This window comes from Cnephaeus nilssonii (assembly GCF_951640355.1).
Source record: "Cnephaeus nilssonii genome assembly, chromosome: 17".
In the NCBI taxonomy this organism is placed as follows: domain Eukaryota; kingdom Metazoa; phylum Chordata; class Mammalia; order Chiroptera; family Vespertilionidae; genus Cnephaeus; species Cnephaeus nilssonii.
The window spans coordinates 1926665-1942097 of NC_137088.1; the positions used below are offsets into that span (position 1 = coordinate 1926665).

The 15433-nt window shown below is 67.1% G+C and overlaps 1 protein-coding gene across 4 annotated transcripts; it reads right to left on the minus strand.

Moving 5' to 3' along the window:
• Positions 1 to 212: 212 nt before the first annotated feature.
• On the minus strand, positions 213 to 13281 carry MST1R (macrophage stimulating 1 receptor). Of its 4 annotated transcripts, XM_079794853.1 has the most exons (21): positions 11901 to 13281; positions 9174 to 9362; positions 8962 to 9090; positions 8630 to 8800; positions 8185 to 8345; positions 7715 to 7880; positions 7475 to 7611; positions 6923 to 7084; positions 6737 to 6830; positions 6540 to 6583; positions 6374 to 6422; positions 6131 to 6277; positions 5892 to 6054; positions 5630 to 5731; positions 5345 to 5551; positions 4954 to 5034; positions 4681 to 4862; positions 4478 to 4587; positions 4101 to 4266; positions 3636 to 3772; positions 213 to 1969 (listed from the first exon to the last, which is right to left on the minus strand). In XM_079794853.1, the coding sequence occupies exons 1-21, from the start codon at positions 13146 to 13148 to the stop codon at positions 1714 to 1716; spliced, it is 4101 nt and encodes a 1366-aa protein (XP_079650979.1). In that variant the 5' UTR covers positions 13149 to 13281; the 3' UTR covers positions 213 to 1713. The 4 variants fall into 4 exon arrangements, with proteins under 4 accessions (XP_079650979.1, XP_079650978.1, XP_079650977.1 ...); XM_079794852.1 differs by having other exon boundaries at positions 6374 to 6583; XM_079794854.1 differs by having other exon boundaries at positions 1880 to 1969; positions 3632 to 3772; positions 6374 to 6583.
• Between the last annotated feature and the right edge of the window lie 2152 nt (positions 13282 to 15433).

The window sequence follows — 15433 nt, forward strand, 5'->3', positions numbered from 1 at the left end:
CCCCCAACTGCCCTCCCTTGCAGGCCTGGTCCCTTCCAACTGCCCTCCCCTGCTGGCCATCTTGTGTTGGCCATCTTGTGTCCACATGGGAGCAGGATCTTTGACCACATGGGGGCAGCCATCTTGTGTGTTGGAGTGATGGTCAATCTGCATATTACTCTTTTATTAGATAGGATGTTTTTATTGGTTTCAGAGAGAAAGGGAGAGATAGAAACATCAACGAGAGAGAACCATTGATCGGCTGCCTCCTGCACGCTCCACACTGGGGATCGAGCCCACAACCCCAGCATGTGCCCTTGACCAGAATCAAAGCTGGGACCCTTCAGTCTGCAGGTCGACACTCTATCCACTGAGCCACACCAGCCAGGGCTGTATTCACCTTCCCACCTAATGCTGCCTTCCATTCCCCCAAAGCCACCTGCTTTTTAAAATATCCTATCTAATGAAGAGGGATATGCTAATTGACCATCACTCCGTCACAAAGATGGCTTCACCCACAGCTGAGGCCAAGTTCCCTTAAGGAGCAATCAGCAGGGACCTGAGGCTATGCCCTCCCCTGCCCCCATGGGGCTTGACAGGGGACCTCAGGCCTCGCCCCCCACCCAGCAGGGCTTGACAGGGGACCTTAGGCCGCACCCCCCTCCCCAGCACCGGGCCAGGGGACCTGAAGCTGCACCCTACTGCCTGGCGGGGCTTGACAGGGGACCTCAGGTTGTGCTCCCCACCTAGCAGGGCTTGACGGGGGACCTCAAGGTGCACCTCCAGTGCTGGGTCGGGGAAACTCAGGCTGCGCCCCCTGCTCAGCGGGGCTTGATGGGGGACCTGAGGCTGCACCCCCATCCCAGTGCCAGGCCGGGGGATCTGAGGCTGCGCGCCCCCACACAGCGAGGCTTGACAGGGGATCTCAGGCCATGTCCCCCACCTGATGGGGCTTGATGGGGGACCTCAAGGCACGCCCCCCGCCCCATCTGGGGGACCTCAGGCTACGCCCCCCATCCTGGTGCCAGGGGACCTGAGGCTATGCCCCCTGCCTGGCAGGGCTTGACAAGGGTGGGACTGGCCAGGTCTGGATCTAGCCCAAAGTGGGGGGGGGGGCGGCTGGGTCTGGGTCTGACGTGATTTTGAGGCGCATGTGGGTGGGCGGGGACTTGACTCTGGGTCCTCCTTTTAATGTGCATGAATTTCGTGCACCGGGCCACTAGTATATATATATTATTGATTTTAGAGAGAGAGGGAGGGAGAGAGAAACATCAATCAGCTGCCTCCTGCACGTCCCCTACTGGGGATTGAGCCCGCAACCCCAGGCATGTGTCCCGACCAGGAATTGAACCAGCGACCTCTTGGTGCACGGGATGACTTTCAACCACCTGAGCCACACGGGCCAGGGCCATCTGTCTTTTTCTTTCAGAGCATTTGCCAGAATTTATGCTTAAAGTCACTCATTGACTGGCTCATGGGCCAGCGTCACAGTTGAGTCCCCCGCGCCCCGAGACCAGGCACACAGCGGGAGCTCCCTAAGTGCGCAAGGAGCACCCGCAAGGCTCCCTGTGTGGAGGGAGGCGTCCGTGTGCCTTGCCCCCCTGCTACAGCCTGAAGGTCAAGGGTCAGGAACAGAGCAGTGGGCAGCTGGGGCCACCCCTTGGCACGGCATGGGGTTAACTCCCTGGAGGGGTGATGCAGGTCCAGCCCCTCAGGACCTGCCTGGGGCCGAGGTCACGTGGGCCTCGGCGGCTCTGAGAGGGGCCGAGGCCGGCCGGGGCTCCTGTGCACACGTGGGGACGGGGGCAGTTCCGGGGGCGCGCTGGGCTCATCGGAGGCGGCGAGGCCCAGGTTCACGTAGGCCACGGACAGCTGCACGTAGTGGTCCCCGTGCAGGGTGGCGGCCACCTGCTCCACTTCTCCCGCCAGCGTCCTGAAGGTGGGGCGTGCCGCGGGGTCCGCTGCCCAGCAGCGCTGCATCACGGTGTACCTGCGGGGGGGGGGGGGGTGGAGCGTCAGGGGCCGGGCACACCTCCACCCAGAGGCTCAGAGCTGCCCACTGTTCCCCGTTGGCGGGCACATGGGGATGAGGATGGTGACAGGGTCTAACGCTGAGTCAGCCCAACACGGACAGCCCTTCTCATCTTGTGCGGCTGCTCCCGTCCTGTCTCCCCACCCGGAGAGGTAAATGCCTTGGAGGTGAAGGGCTTGGGCTCCCGTGCCCTCGCGCCCTGGGCTGTGCGATTTGGGTCAGTTCCTTAACCTCTCTGTGCCTCCGGATCCTCCTCTGATCCCAAAGCTGTCGGGGCGTCAGGAGACAGGATGCCCGTGAGGGGCCCGGCTCTCAGGCTGCAAGGCATCGTCACACAGCCCCCAGGGAGGAAGCCCAGGCCGGTGACACGGGGACTAGACGCCCAGAGACAAGGACGTGTGGGGCGGTACCAGCAGACCCTCCGGTTGCCAGAGAAACTGCCCCTTTATCTTGGGAATGTCATCCCTGCCTTACACGACACTTTAAGTCCCTACACACAATAACCTCACGCCATTCTCAGACTCTCTAAGGGCGGTTCTGTTATCACCCCAATTTACAGATGAGAAAACTGAGGCCCAGGGAGGAGGGGGGACTTGCTCTGGGAGGTGCTGCGCTGCCCAGATCCCCCCCCCCTTCCTTCTCCCACGGCTGCCGGCTGCTCAAGGCTGAGGCCCCCGTCAGAAAAGAGCGGCCGCCCCCGAGGTCACACCCTCTTCAGGGGCAGCGGTGACCGGTGACGGACTAACATCTGGTCCCAAGACCTGGCACCTGGATCTTAATTTTGTGAAACTCCGAAGGGCCGTCAGCTCCAGCCGTCCCCGCGGGTGGGCTGCGGCCTCGTGGATCTGCATCGATGCCCACCTTCTCTGCCTGCCCAGCCCTGCTCCCCTCGCCCCCACCTCCCAACACGCCCCCCCCCCCACGTGAATCTCCATCTCAGGGTCTGATTCAGGGCCTCGCTCCGACCAGACGCAGAGTGAAGGGAGTCATGGCAGGCGACCCGGGCGGGCGGGCGGGCGGGCGTGCGGAGGGCCACTCGGCCGCGCAGCCGGGACAGGACCTGCGGCCTGGTGCGGCCTGTCCTCGCCACAAAGGCCTGGCGCAGCCGAGCGCCCGCTGCTGACGGACAGGAGCCTCAGCACCAAACCCACCCCCGGGCCCACAGGCACCGGACGGCACGGCTGCGCCAGGCCTCCTCCGAGAACGAGGACGGGGACGGAGAGCGGGGATCTGACCCTCGATCCCGTGAGGAAAACACCGGATGGGAGACGCGGAGGGCGGGCGGTGTGGGAGCTGATGGACCTTTCCCGAGACGAAGGGAGCGGAGACGGAAAACGGCCCCCTTGGCAGGGCTGCGGGGGGAGGAGTGCCGGGAAACCAAATCACTGGCCGCAACCCAGACACGAAGATGGGAATGCTGTTACCATGGCAACCATGCTATTCCCCCGGCACCCAGCCCTGAAGGGGGGCAGAGCCGGTCCACAGATGGGGAAACTAAGGCTCAGAGAGGGCCCCTTTCCCGGTCACCAGGGGGTGAGCCCGAGGGCGAGGCCGGAACGCTGTCTCCCGCCCCCTCCGGGCCTCCCAGCCCGGCTCCCGCCCCTCGCCACCTCCACATACTCACAGAGCGTCCGGGCAGTACTCAGGCTGCGGCAGGCGACGGCCCTGGGCCAGGAAGTGAGTGAGGTCAAAAGGGTCGATGTGGGGGTACGGCGGGGCACCCCGTGTCAGCAGCTCCCATAGCAGCACACCAAATGACCACTGTGGGCGGGGGGGGGGGGGGCGGGTTTGAGGTGATTCAACTCTCAACCCAGGAGGACCCCAGGTCTTCTACCTCCCAGAGCCCTCTCACTGGAAACGGGGGCTCCACCCCCGCCAACAGAGCCGGTTCCTCTGTACCCCACGAGCATCTTCACTGTCCCCTCCCACCGCCTGCGCCAGCCGAGGGGGAGCTGGGTGGGGCCGGTGAGTCCACAGCCTCCCCCCGCCCAAGAGAGTCCCCGCTCGGTCACCATCGGAGCCGAGGGGCAGGGCCAGGGGTCCTCGCAGGACACGGGGGCTACGCGGCCTGCGGGGCCGGGGGCCTCACCACATCGGACTTGCTGGTGAAGCGGTAGGTCTGCAGGCTCTCCAGCGCCATCCACTTGACCGGCAGGCGCGCGTGGCGGTGCTGCTGCACGCTGTAGTATTCCTTGTCCAGGACGCCGCGGGCCAGGCCGAAGTCGGCCACCTTGACCGTGAAGGACTCATCCAGCCTGGGAGAGGGGCGTCGCACTCAGCACTGCCCCCACCGGGCCCCGAACCCCCCGTTCCATGTCCTCACAGGGTTTCAAGCCAGAGTCCCCGCTGAGCCTGAACTGGGCAGACGGGACAACTGAGGCCCGCCGCGGGCGCGCAGCAGGGGTGGAGCGCGGAACCTTGCGGGCACCTGCCCCCTCGCGCCACCCCCGCGCTCCAGCCGCTCACATGCAGTTCCGAGCAGCCAGGTCCCTGTGCACGAACTTCTGCTCGGCCAAGTACTCCATGCCGCGGGCCACCTGCAGGCCGAAGCTGACGAGGTCCTTCACCGTGGGGTTCTGGGGGGTACAGGAGGGTCAGGAGGCGAGGGCAGGACGGCTCCCTCCCCGCGGCTGCCCCTCTTCCCGACCCAGGGCCGCAGGAGCGCTGACCCGCTGGGGCGAGCGGATGAAGTGGAGCAGGTCTCCGTGGCGCATGTAGGGCAGCAGCACGCGGGGCAGCCCCTCCGGCGGCAGCACGATGCCCACGAGGGCCAGCACGTGCGGGTGGTGCAGGCCGCGCATGAGCAGCCCCTCCCGCAGGAAGGCCTCCACCTCCTGCACCTCCGTGATGCCTGCGGGGCAGCGAGTCGGGCCGATGGGGCCAGGGCCGCTCCGCGAGGGGGGGACGCAGCGGGGACGGGGACCCGCCTCTGCCCCGCTTACGATTCAATGACTTGATGGCACAGTGGATTCGATTCTGGGCCTCGTCCACGTATTCTCCGTGGTAGACAATCCCGAAGTGGCCTGGCGAGGGGAGGTGGTGAGGGGCCCAGCGCCCACACCACAGCCTGGCACTGGCACCCGGCCCCCAGAGCACCGACTGGCATCACACACAAGCGGCAGCTGCGCCCCGGCACAGCCTGCAGCCGCCCAGCCCGCAGGCTCTGCTCCAGACCCCCCAAACACAAACCGGTTCCCACCCCCCGAAGAGCAGCTGGAGGCTCAGAGAGGTTCCCTGGTGTGCCCAAGGTCACACCGGGAGGGGAGAAGGGGACGGTCCGGCCCAGCTGTCCCGAGCCCGTGTCACGTCCCAGCCCCCCGCCTGGCCCCACACCTTTGCCAATGACTCGGTCACTGTGGGTGACCACGCGCTCATGGGGGATCAGCACGTCCTTGACCTCGGCCAGCAGCACAGGGTCCAGGTCCCCGAGCTGGATGGACTTGGTCCGAAGCAGCGGGACACAGGACCCGTCCCCGCTGTCTGAGAAGGACACTGCGTGGCCCCGACAGGTGGCATCCAGACCGTCCTCGGTGGGAGTTGCTGCGGAGGAGGGGGAGTGAGGCGCTGGAGGGGCGGGGCGCTGGCCCCGGCTGCGGCTGCGGAGGCGCCCCGTCTCACCAGGGCCGTGTCTGTAGTCGGAGCCCGCCCGGAGCGGAGACAGAGGCAGGCCTCTGGGGGTCTGGTCCAAAGAAGCCAGGTGGTCCGGGTTCGCAGAAAGGGCTGTGGAAGGAGGGCCCTGGTAGGCAGCCTCGCCCGGCCCCGAGGCCGACCCCGGCCCAGGAGGTGTGGGCAGCCCCCCGCCTGGGCGGACAGGGGACAGGGACTGGGGGACACCCCGGTGGCGGCGGCGGCGGCTGAGTCGGCCGGAGGGGGGGCTCACCCAGCTGCTTCCGCCTCCAGCAGTTGCAGACCAGCGCAGCGGCCAGCAGAGCCACGAGCAGGACCAGGGCCAGCAGGACACCCAGGAGCGTCTTCTGCAGGGGAACCCCTGGGCCTGGCCGCACCACTCTGCCCAGGACCTGACAGTCGCCGTCCACGCAGACCTGGGGGAGGCGGCAGCTCAGGCCCAGCCCGCAGACCCCAGCCATGGCTGCTGCGAAGGGCCGCCGAGCTGCCTACCTGCAGGAGGGCGCCGTCCTTGCCCAGCCGCAGGGTGCGGGGCAGGGGGCAGATGACCACGTCGCCCCGGAGCTCGAGCTGGCAGCTCTCACCGCCCACGGTGACGCTCACGTCCACGCAGTCGGCCACAGCTCCGAGGCCGATGTACTGCGGAGACAGCGTGAGGCCTGGCCGGTGCCGCCTCCCTGGGGCAGGCCTTGGCCCCCACCCTCCGCCGGCCCCACCCCCGGTCCCCACCCTTACCTCGAACTTAATGGCATGCTCCTCCGGCTTCAGGGGGGCCAGGTCAGTGCTGGGTGGGTGGGGGGGGGACAGGAAGCGGAAGCCAGGCAGTGTGAAGCCAGCTGCTCCATCCCCCCGGGCACTCAGGTTCCCTGTCACCCACCCCTGGGCGCCGCGGACCACGTACTCGGGCAGGCGGCACCGCTGCGTCTCCGGGCGCTGCCCCAAACACTGCCGGGCCCAGGCGAGAGAGTCAGGCAGGCAGCCCGCCCACGGCCACGCCGGTCTCCGCAGCCCAGCGGGGGGTGGGGCTGGGCTCCGGGGACCCGCTGGCCTTCCTCCCTCCTGGCCAGTGCCCGCGTGGCAGCTGCCGGCCCCGCTCACCGGGTGTTCCACGGCCGTCAGCCCGTCGTGGAATGACAGTGCCAGGCGCCACACCGAGGTCAGATGCTGGCCACGGATGGTGACGTGGGAGCCGCTGAGGAGGAGAGCAGGCCAGTGGGCTTAGGGTGCTCTGAGGGTGGCTCCCTCGTTCCTGGGAGGCCAGAGGGGGAAGGAGGTGGCACTCACGTGTAGCCGCAGTTGGGGCTGATGCCCAGCACGACAGGGTCTTCCCGGTAGTTGAAGGCCCAGGAGCCCGGCACCTGGGCGCCCCCCACCTGCAGGCGAATGGGAACGCTGGCCGGGGCGGCACCGGGCGGCGTGGTGCATACCAGCTGCCCCTCGCTGACCCTGCGGGAGGGGACTGGGTCAGGGCCACCCTCCAGGGGATGCCAGGCCCACCTCCCCCGGGGTCTGCCTCCCAGGGCCCTGCTGGTCATCTCCCCACCCGCCCCTACTCCACGGGTCTGTCCAAAGACGGGGCGGTCCCAGTAAGACCCCAAGAAGACAGGGAGGGGGCAGGCTCCTGACAGCCTTGGCTGGAGGCAGGGGGCAGGGTGGTGGTCTCTCTTGCCATCCCCAAACCACCTCGGGGCTACATGGAGCAACAGGCCCTCCTCCTGGGCCTGACCGTGTGGCCGAGCCGCTCTCCCTCTGCCCGGACAGGGACCCGAGTCCCAGTGGCGAGGGCTCCCTGGGTGAGGCCCGGGGCCCTCCGCGCCCCTGGCCGCCAGCACTCACCCGTCCAGCAGGCACTCGTTCCCATTGACCAGCACAGCCCGGCTGGTGCCTATGGCCAGGCCGTGGCCTTTAAGGGTGAGGCGGGTGCCCCCGGCCTGCGGGCCAAAGAGGGGGTGCACTTCCTTCAGCACCGGCTCCTACGGGGGGGCGGCGGCGGCTTAGCTCGGGGTCGGAGACCCTCCACTCCAAGCCCTTCCCTGCCCAGCGGCCAAGGGCGCAGCCAGGACCAGGCGGCCTCACCAGGAAAGAGAAGCCCGGCAGCACGGAGGCGCCGTCGACCCGGAAGTGCTTGCCCCGTGGCATGTTGGTCACGGTGAGGCTCACGTTGGCAGGCCCAGCTGCCTGCGTGCCCGGGGGCTGCAGCTCACACGCAAACTCCTCTATGAAGCCCTTCCAGGACATGGGGCTAGAGCCCGGAGACTCAGGGTCAGCCAGAGGTCACCAGGCCCGGCTGCCTGCCCACCGCCGGCTCAGGGCAGGCAGGACCTGGCGGGCGGGGGCTAGTCTTGCCCGCTCCAGGACTCCAGGGTGCACGCAGGCTCACGGAGGGACAGAGCTGTCTCGGCAGACACAGCAGCCAGGGCCCCGCAGCTTGCCTCCTCCTCCTCCCTGCCCCGCCTCCCCCCGCCCCCCCAAAGGCTAGGGCTCAAGGGGAGGGGCCGTTGGGTTGCCGTCATCGTGAGGAGAGGACGTGCGGGGGGCCGTGGTACCTGGGCTCTGAGCTGTCCTTGGGCAGCAGTCGGCAGGGACTTTGGCCCACGGTGACCTGGTGGGTGCCCTTAGGCACCACACCATCAGGGTGCAGGTAGAAGTTGGAGCCACACAGGGTCAGCCTGGTGCTGCCCCGTAGGGGTCCACTGTGAGGATAGAACTGAGGGGGGGGAGCAGATAGCCTTTGTGGGCCAGGCCCCCAGCCCTGGCTGCTTCCCCCCCCTCCCCTGCCGCACCCCCTGCCCGCCCCGCTCCCCTCGCTCTAAGTCATTGCGACTCCTCGACCCCTTTTCTGCCTCCAAGTCTGCACGTGCCACCTTCTCCGCCAAGAATGCCTTCCTCGAGGACATCCCGGGCCGAGGAAGGTCACGGTCCAGACCCGCTGCTCCCGCCCCGGGCCCAGCTTGCCTCACCCTGACCCGCGCCCGGCCCGGCAGGCCGTACCTCGATAAGCTCAGGGGGGCAGTGGTCCTGTTGCCAGGAGCCAGGACACTCCTTCTGCCGGCCGCACGTGCTCCCACACCAGCCACAGCCCATGAAGCGCTGTGCCCGCAGGCAGCGCCCGCAGGTGAGGAAGTGGTGGCAGCCGGGGCCCCCGATGGGCACCTGGAAGACCTTGGGGTGGCAGAAAGGTGGCTGGGGGTGACGGGAGGAGGTGGGGAGGCCTGGGCCCCATAGAGCCCCTGGTCCCATAGTAGAACAGCGTGGTGAGACCTGGGTGTTAGTGCCTCTCTCGCCCCCGGCCCTGCCCCTGCCCCTGCCCCTGCCCACCGTACCTTGTCCCCAGAGGCAAAGAGCAGGTGGTTCCCAAGGCGACGGACATCCCGTTGCACGGGCTGCTGACTGCTGCTCAGGGAGAAGTTGGAGACGTACAGCAAGTAGCCGAGAGACCTGGCCAGCTCCACCTGGGCCAGGACAGCTGTGAGCAGCATGGGGGTGGGGGGAGGGCCCGGGGCACAGGGCACAGGGCTGTGGGGATGGGGCCTACCTGCAGGATGCGCCCGTCACTCGTGCCCATGTGGGCCACTGTGACGTTGTCCAGGCTTGTCACGTGCAGCGCCGTGATCTGCGCGGGTCCTAACAGACCGTTGAATAGGTCCACGCGGGAGAGGCTGCTGCTGGCCAGCAGGGGGAAGTGGTAGCAGCTGCCGTTGGTGCTGGGCGCCGTGGGGTCCGGCTGGGGGACCAGGGAAGGCGTCAGGGCTCATCCCCCACAGAGCCTGTCAGCGGCCACAGCAGCCCGAACTCCCACCCTCACCTGGCCGCCCGGAGAAGACCCAGGCCAGCCACTTACCCTCCCTCCTCCCCCCCCCCCCCGGGGGCTCTCAGCTCCGCCTAGGCCTGGCCCTACCCCGTCATGTCCATCCTGACAATGAGTACTGAGGCTTACAGACCCAACCCCGTTCTCTCCTCACAACCGCTCCCCACTCCTTACAGGCGGGGAAACAGGAGGGACTTAAGGTGGGAAGCCTGAGCTCTTGACCAGAGTCCTCTCCTGCCCCCTGCTGGTTCTGCCTTGCACTTCAGCAAGCCCTGCCTTCAGGGGTTTCTCCACCAGCTGGGGGCGCTGAACTCTGGGTTAACTTGTGGGCACAGGTGGCCACATGGTCCTTCCCGCACTGTCAGCACTACCGGCCCCTCCTTCAGACAAGCCAGGGTCAGAAGGCCTGGGTGCCAAGCTCGGTCCCAGGGGCCGGAGGTACTAACGTCTCCCTGCTCTTACCGGAGGGTGTTTGGGGCTGCACTCAGGGCAGGGTTACGGAGGCTCCTGGGAAATCAGGAAGCCAGGGTGTGAACGCAAGGTGTTTGCTGAGTGCAAAGTGCAGGCAGGGCTCGGTAATCCTAGTTGCTTGGGGCCCGGCTAGCTTTGGGGGCGCTCAAGGCTGGAGCCCCTGAAGTCTCCATCAGACCAAGGATGTGGAACCCGGTCAGCAGACCTCAGTACTGATCCGGGGGCAAGAGCAGGTGCAGAGCTGGGCCCAGCAGCCCCACACACGCTGGGTCTGTGGCCTGAGGGGTGAGGACGGGCCTCTGTCCGCACTGAGGAAGGAAACGGAGGCCTGCTCCCCACCGGAAGTCAGTTAGGTGTTTCCAGCATGACTCAGGGCAGGTGGGGCCCGGGGGTGGGAAGAGGCCCTCCTCCATCGGGCCGCACCCCTGCCTGCGTGCTGGGCTTCCCGAGCCTCAGCTCTGGCTCCCAGGCTGGTCTAGTGGCCCGTGGCTCCTGGGCCAGGGAGGGCAGCTAGCAGCGCCGAGCCCCCGGCTTCCTGAGGCTAGCCACGTGAGCGGGGGTGGAGGGGATGCCTGGAGGGCGCCTGCCCAGTCACGGACGAACATGGTACAAGCTGGTTCACACACCGCCCGGGGCCGGGCCAGCCTGTGGGCAGGGCTGAGGTTAGGCTTCCTAGAGCCGGGCACTGCCAGGCCTGGCTGGGTGTCCTCTGGCTCCCTGGCCACTAGCCCAGCGGGGGGAGGTTCCGGCTCCTCAGAGGGAAGAGGAAGAGGGCCGGCAGGGCGGTCAGGCCCAAACGAGGGGGCCCCAGCCCTCGATGAACTCAGCTGAGGGCGGGGGGCCGAAGACCCCCACCTCACGTATAGCTTCTCCCACCTCTGGGCCCTAACAGCGGCTGGACAGGAGTCAGCGGGGATGTCGCGGCAGGGCCAGGGCCACCGGCTGAAGGCCCTCTCGCCCAACACCATTCACCCGCGGCCCTGGTCTAATCTCTTACAACCGCGGGTGGGCCGTTTCCATGGCTCCCAGGAGTCCCTTTGGGCTCTGAGCGCAGCATCTGAAGGAACGGCCTGTTTGTCTCTGCTCCCGGCACCGGCACCGTGGCTGGGGCGGGTCTGCGGGAAGGAGCCCAGCATCCCGCCTGGGCTGGGAGCCCTCCTGCCTGGGCTGAGAAGGGGGACTCGCTCCGGCAGGGCACCAACTATAGTGGAAAAGTGTCGGAGAATCCTGCGTGACCCAGTTCCACCCGGCCCCGCCTAAGTCTGGACTCATCCCCACATGTTTACAGTCGCTTGCACAAGACGAGGGTGAGCCTCCTGGAAGCTACTAGAGCCAAGCCATCTCCCCGCACCCCCATCCCCACCCCCCATCCCGGCCTCCCGCCATCACCCCACCCACGGAGAACAATCAATCCGGATGAGCGTGCCCTGCAGACTCCCTGACAAACCCCCCAACCTCCCAGCCCCGGGAAGTTCCAAGGCACAGGAGCTGGGGGAGCGCCCGGCCGGCTCCTGCCCCACCCTCCTTGGAAAGCTGAACAAAACAAGTGCTCCCCGAGGGAAAGGGAAACTATGGGGAGCGCGGAGCCCCTGCGCGTCTGTGCGCATCTGCCCGGGTGCAGGGCCGGGGCTGCGAGTCCCTGCGGGCGGCGGGCAAACGGGCGGGCGGGGAGACCATCCCTCTACCCCGAGTTTGGCAGGGTGCCTGGCGGAGAGACGGCTAGGATGCAGGCCAGCTGTCACATAACCAGGGAAACTGCCTAAGACATGGGAGGCCTGGGGGTGAGAGGGCAGAGCGGAACGGGGTGGGAACAGAGGCCGCCTGCGCAGAGGCGCCTCGGTGCGGCCCAGGCGTGGCTGGCGCCCTCGCCACCCGGCACTGAGGGTTGCGGGGGAGAGAAAACGCCTCCTCTCGGCCTCCGGAAAGCAGCCGGGATTCACCCGCGGGCCGCCGCTCTCCGGTGAGGGTCCCCGCTCTGCTCACCGGGTTGGGGCACAGGATGGGCGCCTGGAAGAAGTCGAGGCCTCGCCGGAGGCCCTGGGGGGCGCGCGCCTCGCAGCAGCGCTCCACGCCCTGCTCGATGAGCGTGTCCACCAGCGGGATGGGGAAGGCGCAGACCACCGAGCTGGGGCCCGCGCGGCCGCCGCCGCCTCCGCCGGCCCCGAAGGCCCCGAACAGCACGGCCTGGCCCTCGGAGACGCTCAGCTCGCCGGCCAGGTGGCCGCCCACGGGAGCCGTGTGCGCTGCCCGCAGCACCGGGTAGGGCTGCCCGCCCTCGGCCGCCCCGCGGCGCCGGCGTTTGGGCTCGAAGCGGCAGTCCAGGACCAGCTCGCGGTAGTTGCCCACGTCGGTCTGGACGGCGCTGAGCCGGGCCAGGCGCGTGTGCAGGACGCCGGGCGCGGCGGACACGCTGGCCCGCTGCACCGTCAGGAAGTAGACGAAGTCGCCCGCGTGGAAGCTGTACACGTAGTCGATGCGGTAGGAAGCCAGGTAGGCGGGCAGCACCGACAGGGCCTCGAAGTTGGGTGCGAACCCCGAGGCGTCGGCCCGGAACCGGCGGATGGACACGGAGCGGGGGCTGAAGCGCGCGGCCACCTCCGCGTCCAGCGAAGACGCCGCGTACAGGTAGGAGGCGCGGCCCTGCTCCACCACGGTGGCCACGGTGCCCAGCGGGCTGGCCACGCAGTCGGGGCAGCGCTCGGGCCGGTTGCGGTCGGCCGAGAAGAGGCAGGCAGGCGGCGCCAGGCGCGGGGCCGGCTCCCCCGGCTCCAGCTCGAGCTGGAAGCAGCGGCCGTGCAGGCTGGAGCCGCAGCTGATGAGCGCGGGCAGCGCCGGGTCCAGCACCAGCACCTTGGCGTCGGTGTCCCCCGGCGGGCCGTGGGGGCCCGGGCCGCAGGCCGCACACGTCTGGCAGCCGGGGTGGCCGGCAGGGCCCGTGGCCAGGCTCTCGAGCGGCTGCAGGTCCGGTCCGAGCATGTGCAGGCGGTTGCGCGTGGCCACGAACACGGCACTTCCGTCCCGGCCGCCGTCGTAGGTGGCCAGCGCCTGCACCGGGCCGCCGGCCGAGAAGCGGGGCACCGAGTACTCCACGTCGAAGTCGCGGGAGGCGGCGTAGGGGATGCGCGGGCACTGCCAGGGGCTCCCGGCCGCGGGCACCGCCGGCAGCGGCAGCGGCAGCAGCAGCAGCAGCAGCAGCGACAGGGAGGTCGAGGGCGGCGGGCGGAGCTCCATGGAGGCCGCGCCGGGGTCCGGCGGGGATTCCCGAGGCCGAGGGCCCGGCGGGGCGCAGACTCGTGGGCCGGGACCGGCGTCCAGCGCAGGTCTGGGCGCCCGCGGGCACCCGCTCCCCGCCCTGCGCGCCGGCGACGCTGCCCCCTCCGGCCCCGCGGCGGATGAAGGCACCTGGCGCCGCGGACACACCCACCGCCCGCGCGGGCAGGGCCGCCTCACCTGCCGCCCGGGCCGCTCCCTGCCGGGCGCGGAGACCTCGCGGGCGGGCGGGGCGGGGGCGGGGCCTGTGGGGAGCCGGGCCAGCCCCGCCCAGCCATCTCCGGGCCCGGGGCCGTCCCGCTCCGTCTCCAGGGCGCCTTCCTCAGCGGCCGGGGGCTGGGTGCGCAGGGGCGGCCTGGAGGCCCATCCCGGCCCGAGGCCCTGGGCCGCAGTGGGGAGGGGGCGGGAGGTTTCTAGGGTCACTGACTCATTTATTCTCTGGTGCCATTGTTACAGCAGCACCCTCCACGCTGGTTCAGGGCAGGGCCTGGGGACCCCACCGTGTGGGGAAGAGACCAGGAATGTGTGCAGGATCCGAGGAGAGAGGTGAGGGCCCCCCGGAGTGACCCCATCCTCTGCGGGCAGGGGCCATCCCTCCCGGCTTGCCCTGGGCTGTCAGCAATAGGGTGGGGGCAGAGGGCGGTGGGCTGCCCCCTGCCGGCCTGTGGACGGGCGGACGGAGGGGTTACCCGCGGAGGCCGGGCCGGCTGGCTGGACAGCAGAGTCAGGAGGGGCTGATGTGGAGGCCCCGCCCTAGTTCCGGCCCCCTTCCCGGTGCCTCAGGGTGTGGACGCTGTAATGTGGGGCAGGGAGCCGTGCCGGCCTTCCCCTCGGCTCTGCTCCAGCAGCCTCTGCTGGGGGGAAGCGGGCACCCCTAACCTGCTGGGTCTCAAGTCTCCCTCAGAAATGAGGGTGCAGCCCAGCCGGTGTGCTCAGTGGTTGAGCACGGACCTAGGAACCAGGAGGTCACGGTTCAATTCCTGGTCTGGGCACGTGCGGGGGCTGTAGGCTCAATCCCCAGTAGGGGGCGTGCAGGAGGCGCTAATCAATATTCTCTCTCATCATTGGTGTTTCTCTCTCTCCCTCCCTCTCCCTTCCTCTCTGAAATCAATAAAATATTTATATATATATATATATATATATATATATATATATATATATATATGTGTGTATATATTTTTATTTTATTTTTATTTTTAATGAGGATGTAGTCTCACTAGGTGGTAGCCCAGAGCTCTCCCCCCAGACTGGATGTAAGGAGGCGTGGGGGGGAGAGGAGGCAACTTAGGTCTGCTCTTGCCATCTCTCACCTGGACCTCCGCCCCTCCCCTCCCCCCTTATCTCCCCTTAACTGGCCTGACAAGCCCAGGGGTAGCCAGCAGGTGGGCCCTACAAGCTCAGAGCCTGAAGTAACCGCAGGACGGTCTGAACATAAACTCCCACTGGAAGTGGGTCCTGGTGCGCAGTCACAGCCTAGCCTGGAGCTGCCTTGACAAGGTCCGTCTTCCCTGAAGTGGTCCCGTCTATTGTCCCTGAGCCTCTGAGCCCCTCAGGCACCCCCAGCGCACACAGCACAGAGCACGAGGCCCCAGAACCCCTCACTGTTAGCTGGTTCCCCAAGTACAGCTCTGTGTACTGTACACGTTAATTATTAACTATCCACGTAAAAGGAGTTTGGCCCCGGGTGGGTGGCTCGCTCCGTTGGTTAGAGCGTCGTCCTGTACACCAGGAGGTTTCGGGTTCAATTCTGGATCAAGGCACGTACCTAGGTTGTGGGTTTGGTCGACAACTGATCGATGTTTCTCTCTTTCCCTTCCTCTCTCTCTAAAAAAAAAATGGTAAGAACATATCCGTGGATGAGGATTCTAAAAAGAAAAAAAAAAAGTTTGTGTGTCTCTGCTTTCTCCCTCCCCCTTAATCTAGCACCAATGAATTTCAAGTCACCTTCCCTACAGCTTCTCATTGATCCTTGTGGGAAAGGAGGTCACATACTAACCCTGACAAGCTGAGGGGAGGCCTTCGTGGTGGCCTTACAAACTCAGAGACCAAAAGGAACCACAAAGGATGGTCTGAAATGAAAACTTCCTAACAGTGAGTCAGGATGGGAAGTCCTGTCTAGGCCGGTATCTTTGACGAAGGTTAATCTTTACCTGAACTGAGTCTGTCTGTTTTCTTTTTGCGCCTAAGAGAACGTTGGAAGGTCTGAGTAATCCCTCTCCAGACCCCTCAGGGCACCCAGAGGGAGA